The 12938-nt window shown below is 35.2% G+C and overlaps 1 protein-coding gene across 1 annotated transcript; it reads right to left on the bottom strand.

The window, feature by feature from the left end:
* Positions 1 to 237: 237 nt before the first annotated feature.
* Positions 238 to 7433, bottom strand: LOC120105712 (beta-glucuronosyltransferase GlcAT14A-like). The gene is made up of 4 exons (XM_039118430.1): positions 6835 to 7433; positions 5620 to 5695; positions 5395 to 5510; positions 238 to 935 (listed from the first exon to the last, which is right to left on the bottom strand). Exons 1-4 carry the CDS (start codon positions 7340 to 7342, stop codon positions 421 to 423), a joined length of 1215 nt encoding a protein of 404 aa, XP_038974358.1. The 5' UTR covers positions 7343 to 7433; the 3' UTR covers positions 238 to 420.
* Positions 7434 to 12938: the final 5505 nt, after the last annotated feature.

The following is a 12938-nucleotide window of genomic DNA, read 5'->3' as shown; positions in this document are numbered from 1 at the left end:
CACCGTGAACAATTGAACATTATGATGTTTAGAAACCTTTGGTACAAGGATTTCCTGTTACCTTGCAAGACCCATTAAGAACTAATAACATCCAACCTCAAACAATTCTACGCTAAAGAATAAACTGATGCAAACATGAAAATTGGCTATGCATAACTCTTGTTCCTAATTTGATCTACTATTGGACTAACAAAATATGCCCACCACAGTCATCTTGGTTTACCGACAGGTTAAGCATGAAACAAAACAGAGGCAGTAGAGGGAAATATATTTGAATGATGGTTAAGAGTACCTAACAAGATACTAACGGAACATCATAAATCAACAGCACTATAAGAGCTAATAACAGTGCAATAAGACCTAAAAACAAGAATTAGTTAATAAAATTTTCTAGAAGCAGGTGTACCTTGAATTACATGGTTAGTCCCATACACATTGACGTGAATGGAAAGTCCCAGTCGAGAGCAGCTGTGTGATGAAGCGTGCAAGCCTCATGGCTCCAGGACCTGGGCTCAAAACATCTGCGCTACCCCAGATCATGCATGGGTCACCATGGCCTTTACCCAGACACCAGCCTCCTGGAACTATCTTGCCGGGATCACGATTCAAGACCTCCTGATCGATGTGGTTAAGAATATGATCATCTTTGGCGAACCTCCTACAAAAGGCTGCACCACTCTGAGTCATATTCTCCAAGTCATTCAGAGTCAGTGCACGGGGTTCCTCTTTTGGGGGCATGTCCCATTTTGCATAGCGTAGATTGTGGTTAACAATAGTCCTATTAAATTCAGGGGAGTTGCAGAGGACAGTCTGGAAGTAGTTTGTGTGCGATGAAGGCGTGTTTGCATAGTACATAAGAAGAGCACGTGGTAAATTCTCAGTACCCAAGATGCAGTACTCCACAAATTTCCGACTTAAGATTACAGAAGCAGAACCTGCACCAACAGTATGCTGCTTAGCATCTTAGCATCTCCGCTCCATCAGTTTGACAACTAATCAGTATATCTCATTCACCAACTTAACACCACCATCCCCCCGCCAACCCACTGGAAAGGAAAAGAATTATACAGTTGACACAAATGAAATGACATAATATTGTATAATACTCCCTTGTAATATAAAACCATAACCATAATCATTTATTCTTATTTTTACTATTTATTTGCCCACCATTGTTCGAAGGGCTAACTCTGGTGCTAGTATAAGTTTCTTTCAGATCATTTTATAACTCCCATCCGTGTTAGATTAGGCATGCGCAAGCCAGACTGTTATGTCCAGCTTCAAGAATTTATGTCAAATATGTTGCATCAGATACTTGACAAATACTTTAATGCTTTACAGATACTTGGTGCAGCTTTTAGGGAATGCTGGAAAGTTGACCTGCCCCATGATAATGACAGTAGAAGTAAATATTTGTCCTCTTTAAGAATCGGTTTATTATCATTTTTCGTGTATCATAATTAAGAAGTTTCATTGAGCAAATACAAATAATACATTCTAATGTTTTATTTCATATAATATGTTAGAAATAAATGTACAGTTAAAACTATTTTTCCCTTTGTGTCAACATACCTCTTTGTCTCATGTTGTCAAGAAAGATGCTTACATACATAGATACGTACATACATATAATTAATATATATATATATATATGTATGTATGTATGTATGTATGTATGCATATGAATATACGCATGTGTGTGTATGTATGTATTTATGTATATAATCTGAGCCTTTGTATCTTGCCAAAAAATTATCACAAATTCAAGCACCCCTTCTAATTAGGATCTTCTTAGATCTTCAACATATATGCCAATATGACCTTAATCAAGGTATAAAAAATCGATGTTTGTTTCAATTTCGGCTGGCTCCATGGCGTTTCAATGTCAGCAGTTTCAGAAGTTTCCCTCAAAGTTTTAGAGTTTTGGCCAAGAAAAGAAAATTCAAAAAATTAAAAGAATTGAAGAAAAATCAAAGAAACTAAGAAAAGTTATACACAATAATCTAGAGTATGTTATATAGATCTTTGTAGTTTTGACACTTTTAGGCTAACATTGATATTGCACATTGGTGAATATAGTCAATGTCAGGCATATCGGTATTTCATACTATGCATATTATATATATTATTTATTTCTTGAATGTTGTTATTTAAAAATTCATTGTATTTAGCAATTATGAAACTTTTTAATGCCCAGTGCATTCAAATATTTTTCCTTCATTTTCTAGTAGAAATCACAAACAAATTTAATTCTGGCATTTTTTTATCATTGTTTAGAACTAATTGGCTATGTAATCAAATACATGTAGTTATAGAATGTTAAATGTAGGTAATTATGTTAAGTTTATTATGTAATACAATTTGTGTATGCATGCCCGATAAAAATAGGGGAACTCTATTCCATTTCATCGTTCAAGAACAATTGAAAAAGAAAGTCAGACGAGTATGGTATCTATTAAAATACTGAATATAGTAATGCCACCGATTGTACCAACTTACATATGTCTCCCCTTATCAATCGGTATTAGTGAAAGAAATTTAAATTCCCGTACTTGTCTGATAATAAATGCGAAACGAAAAACAAAAGAAATAAGGATCCCCGCTGGGGATTAGATCTTGTTACCTGTCCCCCCTTTCACAGAAAGTTTTATATGAAAAAAGATATTATTCCAATAAAATGTCTCATAGTTGTTCAAGTAAGTCCTTATAAAGTGTAAGGCTCATTTTGCAGTTCTTGGCTCATTAAACATCATGTTTATAATCTACTCTTACTTCTACTCAAGAAAAAGAAATCAAATCCATCAAAAATTAATATTATATGCAAACAGATAAAAAAATAGGTCCAATATGATAGAAAATACTAAGAAACATAAAAGAGCATTTATGATTAGTTTCAGTCAGTTTGTCCAAAACCATTGAAACTGGACTAAAATCGAAATTTGCAGAAACCCAAAACTGGGATTCAATTTCGATTTGGTCTTGGCTGAAATCAATTAGTTATGGCTGAAACATATCGGCTTTCGCCGAAACTTAAAACCATGACCTTAACTAGCTCTCTATCGTTGTGTCCTCGACTATTGCAACCCCCACAACTCTTTTCATATATATGAAGACTTCACCTTTAAATCTATTTTCTCTCCAGCAATATGCTTACAAACCTTCTTGAAACCTAGGATATTCGAAGAGTAAACAAATCTTTTTCAAGCATATCTAACTCAAATCCATGATCAGAACCACTAGTTGCAACTCAGATTATCCTATCCAATCACCTTAATTTCCAAACTTCCTGGTTGATCCTAGTGTCAAATTTTTCCTATTTCCAGAAATGAATTATACAAGATTTTGAACTCCAAATACCACCTAACATTAAATGTTCCACTTTAGTAGTCAACATGGATACTGTAGAAATATCCAGGTGCACTGCCCACCTTGCACTCAGCCATTACTAGTGGTATATAACATTAAATGAAGTGTACTGGCACTTTTACTAAAGTGTAAACAACTGTCTTTTCTTTTACTTTGATATCAAGGGAGATGAAATATTTCCTTTCCAATCATAAGCAATGCTAAAGGTCAACTTAATCTAGAGACCAACATCCTAAAATACTAATATTCATTTATATATTTATAATTTTTTGGTGGTATAGGAAAGTCTTTGTTTTAGGTTCTTAAAAATGTCAGACATTTTCATGTATTCAGACAAATGGAACACATTGCCTTAGTCATCAAACAAAAAATTATAAAACCAGTCAGTATAACAAGTAGGATCTACAAGACAGGTCAAGCAGATGAAAATAAATATTAGAAAAGTCAAAGCTAAGCTTAAGAAACCAAAGTGCCTTTGCTGAGAGAATAACGAAAAACTAGTTGCTTTCTTGTTAATTTGGAAGAGAATATATGTTCATGCTAGCCTTTTGCCCCCTAGTTATTAACTATTTCACTCTGATGCTCATCAACCTGCAACTGTCAACCACATTCTTCCACAATAGTTACCTTCTATCAGATTCAACATAAGAGAAAGGAAGAAATATCTACATTCAAGCATATAAACCCTATAAAAAGAAGCTTAATTAGATAGAATAAAAGACCCTACCATACTTAATGGCACTGGCTTCAGATCATACAGGGATCTAACCTATATACAGTTGTTATGATAAGAAAGGAGCTCAGAAATAATGTAACAAAGAATCTATATTGGCATTGAAACTCTTCTGCTTCAGTCAAGGGGTTACTCTTCAAGTTTCTTCTAGACCTTAAATAATTTCTATTATTCGATGGATTCCATCTTCCCTCTTCCTATTACTTTGGTGGTGTTGATTTTTATTATACAATGGAAAACATAAGGTTTATTTGCAAGACTGAGGGTGGATAGAAAAAACTCTTCTACTTCATCAGTATAGCAGCTTTGTCTTCTATGAGGGAAACCTTGTTGAATTGTTGAACTCTATTCTCTTCGACTGGTTTCTTGCCTCTCCATTTCTTCTGTAGGCATGGACTTTCATAAAGGCCAAGGATTACAATAGTTATGGTGTTTCACTTGCATATCATTTCTTTTGTTGCCTTGTATATCATTTCTTTTGTTGCCCCCTCCACATCAATTTAATATGGTCTTTGTTTTCACAACCCTCTTCTGTCTAATTTACTGCTAGCCTTTGCCAATTCAAAGTTAATGGAAATCAATCTATTGGAGAAAACAGCCACAACATTCAAGCAAATACTTTGAAATTGTCATTCTTAACCCATACTACAATGGACAACTATTTTGCTATCAGAAATGCATGATATCATCAGGTAAAACATAATCAGTACAAAGGTTAGAAACATTGCATAATTTTCTTGGCAGAACTCGAATTAAATGTTTGTAACTGTCAGAAGAAAATTCAAGAGTTTTAAATTACATATCTATTTGCACCAATATTTTAATATGAAAACTGAGCACTTTGAAAATTTTTGATCTTATCTAACTTAAAATAAATTGGAAAACCAATTTTTCAAATGGTCTGCCATGGAGGAAAACATAATCATTGCTGACTGTTAGAGTTTTTTTTTAAAAAAAAACTTTGTGAAACTACAACATATTGACTACAGACTGCTAACAAAATACTTTATAGCGGTTAGAATGTATCGAGCTTATTAAATCTCTCTTTTTTCACAAATAATTCATCGCCTTCATATTATTAATATTAAAAAAGCGGTGCATATCTAATATCTTAGTTCTATTTGTGTAAACTGAAATTTATCCACATCACTATGACATGAATTCTGCCAATAAATTTTAAAGTGATAGAGTCACGTGTAATTGCCAAGATTAGGCATCGGATGCTTCCAGATAAAATTGCATGCTTAACAAAAAAAATATAGTTAACATATCAAGTGTAATAAACCAATAACAACCTGTGAATAACCTGTAGGCATTTGGCAAATCACGGTTCTGTGTAGCATAAAACACATCAGTTCTGGCTGAGAGATAAAGACCAGGATCAACAATAATTGGTTTTATTCGTCGCAACCTATTATACGAAGCACTTGTTAAGCTAATGATAACAAATTAAAATCATGCAGAATGCTTGATATTGGAAGAGAGGGGAAAAGGACAAAGTAAGATTCAAATGACCATACTCTTTCCAACCAATATAACTTGAATGCTGAACAAAGCTGAGATCCTTGGGTAAGAAAGAGAAAACATGAAGAAGATCTGCAAAATAATAAACACCGGGTCAAATATTTTTTAAAAAAATCTGGTCAAATAGCCCGACCGCCTGAGTGGCAGATACACGTGTTTAGAGATACTTTAGATATTGCAGGTTATGAACTTAGTAGATCTTCCTTCTAAACAAACAATTCTTTAAAAAAGTTGGCTAACTGACTAATTACAAACCATATGTCACCATATGGCAAGTGCAAGTGACATAGCTGTTTCAACATTAAGGGCCTGTTTGTAATCCTGCAGCAATGGGCCTGTTGGCCCACCCTGCCTAAAATCTTTTAGAGGCCCGTTGAAGTCCCAGCCTGTGGGCTTGTTAGCCTGCAAGAAGAAAAAATAACTCATGGAGGTCCTTTTTACCTTTTCCATGCTCAAATGGGCTTCCCAGTCGGCAAATCCAGCAGGAAATTCAGCCCAAATCCTGTTGGATTATCCAAACAGGTGCTAAGAAGTTTTTCCTGTCTTTGAATGCCCTACTGCCTTTCCACAAGGCAAAGTAGGAGGGATTGGAGAGGCCATTGATCCTGCCATCCCAAAATTTCCAAAATTCAAAAAATACTATCTATAGATTTGTATGTGGCATAAACTTGTGTGGTTCAAATTTCAATTACACAAGCATACAGATAATCCCCCAATGTACCATTGCAAGTGTATTTTCCTCCACATTCACGATATCCATATCAGAGACACCATAGATGGACATCCCTAATGGGTCATTGTATCACCAATCTAAAAGATGAAGAAGATTTAAAAGAAGAAGAGAAATAATCGCAAAATAAAATCAGCATCAACATAACTTCTTGCTCAAAAGAGAAACAATTAACATTGGTGCATAAAGCTTCTTTCAGCGATCCCTTTTTTCCCCTCCTCAAGTCCAACAAAAGGTAGTATTATTCAAAGATAAAGAACCGGAAACTTTAACAGACACAACCATTATCACATTTCCATTTCACCAAAAGAAAATTGTATCTATGGAGTTGTTTCAGTGACCTAGCACTCCACCCAAGAATTGAACTCTCAGTCCACAAACTCCCCATCAAAATATGATCTTGATTTGAAAAATTCGATCGTTTTGCAGCTAAAAAACAACTCCAATTCTATGGAAGGAAGCATAGGTAGACGGATATTACCATCCTGAGTGACGAGAGGGTAATCGGAGGCATCGAGATTGATGAACCAGTCCCAATTAGGTGCGAGGCGGAGCAGAATGGCGGCGCCGTGGAGGATGGCGGCGAGAGCGGAGGAGCCGCGGGTATTGGCGAAGTCGGCCTTGCCGATGACGTGAACGTTGCGGGTGGATCGGAAGGCCGGGGCGGCCCGGACAGCGCGGGCAAGGCGGTCGCGCTGGGCCTGGGGGGCAGCGCCGTCGAGGTGGAGCAGGTAGAGGTTCCTGGGGTGGTAGGCGGCGCGGAGGAGGCGGAGGAGGCGGTCGGAGTCGCCGGCGGTGCCGGAGAGGAGGTAGGCGAGGGAGGGAGGAGGCGAGGAGGAGGATAGGAGCGCGGCGGAGGATCGGAGCTGGGGGGCGGGGGAGGAGGAGGAGTAGGTGAGGACGAGGAGGAGGGCGAGGAGGGCGATGACGAGAACACAAAAGCGGTGACGGGACTCCTTGGGGACCGGCGGAGGAGGAGCCGACTGCATTTTTTTTTCCCTTCCCTCTTTTATCTCCGCTCCTTTCGGCAGGAAGTGTTCAAGTGCACTTACGGTGGCTTCTTTTTCTGTGCGTTCGTCGCTCGTCTAGCAAGTGAAGCTAGCATTCGAAATGGGTAGTAGTCGTGATTGGCAAATTGCAGCCGTCCATCCTTTTAAAATCCAAGTAGTTGGGAGCGGGTCTTATGTGGTGGGTGTAAATGTCGGTGTGTTTTTTTTAAAATATATATATCGGAATTGATAACTTACTCTCTGGTAGATTATTAATCTATCTATTTTTTATTGGACAAAAAATACTCTTACTTTTTATAACTCTTAAAGATATTTTATGTCTTTTTACAACCTCACATTAACTCATCCTCTCAACCCCCCAATTAATGCTTTATCCCTCTTTCTCTCTATCATACACACACATATATATATATATACATGCATATAGATGTACCTATATGTATACACATGCATATAGATGTATATACATATAGATGTATGTATATATAGATAGATATATGTATGTATGTATACGTACGTATATGCATGTATATATATATGTATATGTATACATACATACAGACATACACACACACACACACACACACACACACATATATATATATATATATATATATATATATATATATATATATATATATATATATATATATATATATATATATATATATATATATATATATATATATATATATATATATACCCGATAGAGAAGGAAAGAGAGGGAGAGAGTATTATTTGGGAGGTTAAGAGGATAAGTTAATGTAGGATTATAAAAAGACATAAAATACCCTTAACAATTATAAAAAGTAAGGCCATTTTTTGTCCAATGAAAAATAGGTAGATTGATAACCTTAAGAGAGTAGGTTATCAATCCCCATGGTAGGTTATCAATCTACCCATTTTTCATTGGACAAAAAATGGCTTTATTTTTTATTGACTCTTAAGGATATTTTATGTCTTTTTACAATCCCACATTAACTCACCCTCTCAACCCCCTAATTTACGGTCTCTCTCTCATATACATACATATAGATGTATATGTATGTATATACATACATATTTAGATGTATATGTATATACATATACATATAGATGTATGTATATATATAGATAGGGTATTTTTTGTCTAAGAAAAAATAGATAGATTGATAACCTACCATAACAAAAAGTAGGTTAACAATTCCATATATATATATATATATATATATCACAAAGTATCATAGCAACTACAGAGGTTGTATCTTTTGTGCGTAGAAAGATACCCGGCACACTCTGTTTGATTTTTTTGAGTGTATTCGTATCTGACATATATGATACATCCGCTTCAGTAAAAAAAAATTATCTTACAACGAGTCCGCTGTTGAATTATGCGATCGTCAATTTAAAATATATACAAATAACTGAAAGAATATAAAATGCTTTGAAATCTATGCAAGATATTATTCAATAACGGTAAAACAATCTATCATTCTTTCAAATATAAGATATAACCTGAATCTGCTACCGTCTCTTCATTAAATGGTGTTTTTTTTAAAATATTTCTCACATACATTGTTATAAACATGAGATATTGCATATTTATATCTCAAAAATCACTATACATCTCATCCATTTTTGCGAAGACATCCTTCTTCTTAGATTTTATTAGTCTTGCATCATCATTTCTGAAAATTTATGCAAAATATAACTCTTTATAACTTTAACACAAAAGTTAGTAGAATCATTTTATACGTAAAATGGATACTTTTAAACATCTTCAACCAAAAATCCAATGGAAGAGATAATGTTGCAAAAATAAAATTAGTTAAAGAATATATGTGCAAATAATAATTTCAGAGGAATAAATATGCAAAATCCAAGTTTGTAGGGTTATATATACAGTCTCTCTTTCTTATTCATTCTCTAAGACTATCAAGCTCCCATATATACATGGAAAGTCTTCTTAACCAACGACCATAAGGCACAATTAATTCGCGCAACTCCGAAAATTAGTATTATATATCAAGGATGGCTGAACGTTGGGCTACCATGTTAACTTTAGCCGTCCAAAGAACCTTTCATGTGGATGATACTGATGTTCCAAAGAATTTTATATATTGTTTATTATTTGTGCCACAATCTTTAATAATCTTAAATCTCAAACTTTGATGCCACTTATGTCATAATTTTTAGTGGTCCTTAAGCTCTAATACCATTCTCACCTAAGCATGCTTAACTGCAAAGTTTTGATGAGATCCGGTGCATTAGAGTTTGTTTTAGAAAATATGCGGCCGTGCCATGTAGCCGATCCGAATGTTGGGTTCGAAGCATGACAATTTGAGTGGATTTTTTTTTTGGTTTAGAAAACTTTGCTGGAAATCATACTAATGGAGTTAATTATTGTGATCCTTGGAGGATTGGAACGTTGGTGCCGTGACTCTGATAATCATATTATAATTTAATTTTCTTCAAAAAATTGTTTGAATATCAGCATAGAAGGTTTAATTTACTCCGGAGTATAGTGCCAAGGCCAACATTAACAAAGCTCAACCATGTAATAAGATATGATAGATTATAATAATCGTATAATCCTTTTTATGCTTTGCCGACTAGCCCTAACTCAGCTTGTTGGCATCTCTCCATTTAAAACTTGGAAGAGGTGCAAGATTCAAACTCTGGCATCTTGTTCACCTCAGTAAATGGGCTATGCAAATTTTGAAAGGATTGTTCATGCTCTATCAAAGAACTAACGCTTATAATGATGCCTTTTACCTTAGAACTTATCTCACATAGCTAAAAGTTCCCACTAGCTTTGTCCATCCTATTTAATGATTTGCCTCGAAGGGACTGATCATTTATTTGGTGAATTGTCTTGTACACAGGCCAACGAACACTGCATTCGGCTTCTCGAACACTTGAAGCAGTGTTCGAGTGCTGAATAGGTAGCAATAGAAACAACCAGTTCTTGTGCACTTGTATAGCAAATTGAATGCATTTCTAGGGTTTCACATGTCATGGCCTCGTTGCTTAGTGTTGTTTCACATGATTAATTCCACCAGCCATGGATGCTCCAATGTGGTCCATTACCATCCGCTCTCTTCTTAGGGTTTGTGACTTGTGGGTCATACTCATGGCATCCATGCGATGCCCGATTTTTCTACTAATGTTACGTTTATTACCTCCATCATACGTACTTCATTTAGCACTCATAAATGTATGGTTCGAGTCCTTCTCCTTGATCCATTATCATTGCGATGCATAATCTAGATGATGATTGATTTTTTTAAAAAAATATGGGAGATGAATTTCTCACTTGCAATGGTTGATGGAATTTATGTAAGGGGAACTTAATTTGAATGATGGCTAATACAGATCACAGCAAAATTATCAAACAATCGCTCATGAATAAAAATTCATATAGTATAATTCCTTAACCACTTATTCTCTTCATTTGTCTTGTTAAATGTTGTACTGCATTTTGTCTGTCTATTGTTGTATGGAGCTACAGTGTGTTAGCAGTCTACAAAAACAACTTATTTTTGATTAATTTAGTTGTTATTCTTGAAAGGAAAAAAGAAAGATCATGTGCAAGCATGATGCACCTTGTTAGATATTTGCAAAAAAAGAAAAAAAAAAGAAAAAAGAAAAAAAAATTAATTTTATTTCTCTATTCCCTCACATTCGGTATAACTTAAGAGTTACAAATATTCGTATACAGACTCCATATAATTAAAATAATATAGGCTGATATAAGATCTTGCTATACTTGCCGATACAAGTTATTATGTGATCCCTAAAATTACTCTAACAAGATCAAACTAAAAAAATATGAATTGATACAAGTTATTACATGACCTTTTAAATTATTTTAATATACATATATTGTTGTGATGCACATAGAAATACGCATTAAAGGCCGGTCTTTGTTTCCTATTATTGTTACTCTATTAGCAAAAACTTGATTTTTGTGTCACTTCCAAGTTCCATCATATCTCCATAAAGTTTATAAGCCAAACTTTTGTGAATCCCTCCATTTCATTCACTAATTATCCAAGCATAAAATCTGATGTGATTTGTTAACACAAAGATAGAAGTCTGCCCCAAATAAACAGAGGATTTGATGCCAGCATAATGATCTTTTTCTGTCATAAAATATGTTATCATATACTTCTTTCATTCTTAATGTGGAATACTTAGGCACTAACGTGGTTTTGCAACAGGGATTTGTCATTGCTGTATTCTCCAACATTCTCCACATTTTTCACCTTGCTGTAACATGATAAGTGTTCTGAAATCTTCTCTGGGCTGTTTCAGAGTGCTTTTGACCATCCAGGGTATCAATTATTTGAACATGGCTCAGTTGTCCAACCAAGAGGAGATTCCAAATATGCATGCAGTTACTGAGACAAATGACATATGAAACAGTAAATTCCTTGTATTTTAGCCGTTTCTGAGAAATGTACTGATTTTTCAGCAAAAAAAAAAAAAAGTACCGACCGAAGAATTCAAGATTTCTCTCCATGACGTAGTTTTCAGATTGATTGGGATGGGTGCAATACAATGTCAATACATACAAGCTTCTATGCATAAATAGTCTCTTGTACCCAAAAAACATTAATAGTCCTGTTGGACAGCAAAGAAAAGGGTGATTCCAAAATGTCATTTGTCAGGCTTGCATCAGGGAGTACTTGTTCGGTAGGTTAGCCAACGCAGTCACATAATGGCCTACGTTTGGCCCAAATTTAATTAACAGTAGGTCTTCATGTGGCCAACTTTAGCTTTGAAGCATGAAGGGGATGGAAGCGGGTCGGAGGGTTGGATCAGACCGTACAGCTTGGATGCAACATATATCAAAAATTTATCGGTTCGAACCCAACCTTCTTACCAAATGGATCAAAAATTTAGATTTAAATTTAACCTTTAATTAAAAAATAATCTAAACAGATCTATAATAGATTGGATCCAATTAACGAACTAGTAAAGATTTGACACTACAAAATGCCGTCGTGAGATATAGGAAGGTTAAGGGAGATAGGTCTAGGGCCTGATTTTTTTTGAGCTTCGAGCTGGACTTAAGCTCGAAAATTTTTGGATGATGAAGGTCCGAACCCGAATTATCCGTGTGGGGCCAAAATAGGTCCAGCCCAAATTCGGTTGAAGTTTAATATTTTATAATATTGCTTCACAAGTAAATGAATTAGTTAAAAATTGGACTCTCTTCTGTAACACAAGTAAATGATACATGATACATTATTTTTAACTAAATTCTTTTCAATTTGCCTTTTACTTCCTCATTATTCTCTCTAAATAACGTACAAAAACAAATTGATTTGGGCATGTATTCGGGCTACGTTTTGGACCTTGTTCGGGCTTGGGGTCGAGTCGGGACAATGACATATCCAAGTCTGCCCTGAAAAATAAATGGACTCTATATTTAAGCCCAAACCCGGCATTAACTCTTTCAGGCCTAGCTCGAAGCCTGGCCCGATGGGACTCGGGCCGGCCCGAGCCTATTTCCAACCCTAGATAGATCAAGTATAGACTTAAAATTTTAAATTATATTACATCAAAAATTAAACAAAGAATACTAGAA

This window comes from Phoenix dactylifera, unplaced genomic scaffold (genome assembly GCF_009389715.1).
Source record: "Phoenix dactylifera cultivar Barhee BC4 unplaced genomic scaffold, palm_55x_up_171113_PBpolish2nd_filt_p 000346F, whole genome shotgun sequence".
Lineage (NCBI taxonomy): Eukaryota > Viridiplantae > Streptophyta > Magnoliopsida > Arecales > Arecaceae > Phoenix > Phoenix dactylifera.
The sequence above is the reverse complement of the archived record's forward strand: the minus strand, read 5'-3'. Positions and strand labels throughout refer to the sequence as shown.

What these genes read in the sequence shown, in the direction of transcription:
- LOC120105712 (XM_039118430.1), bottom strand. Translation starts at nt 7,342, where the DNA reads ATGCAGTCGGCTCCTCCTCCGCCGGTCCCCAAGGAGTCCCGTCACCGC. An exon ending in CCCTCTCGTCACTCAGGATG is followed by an intron (nt 5,696 to 6,834) that starts GTAATATCCGTC and finishes ATTATTTTGCAG; the next exon opens with ATCTTCTTCATGTTTTCTCT. An exon ending in AGTTATATTGGTTGGAAAGA is followed by an intron (nt 5,511 to 5,619) that starts GTATGGTCATTT and finishes TTCGTATAATAG; the next exon opens with GTTGCGACGAATAAAACCAA.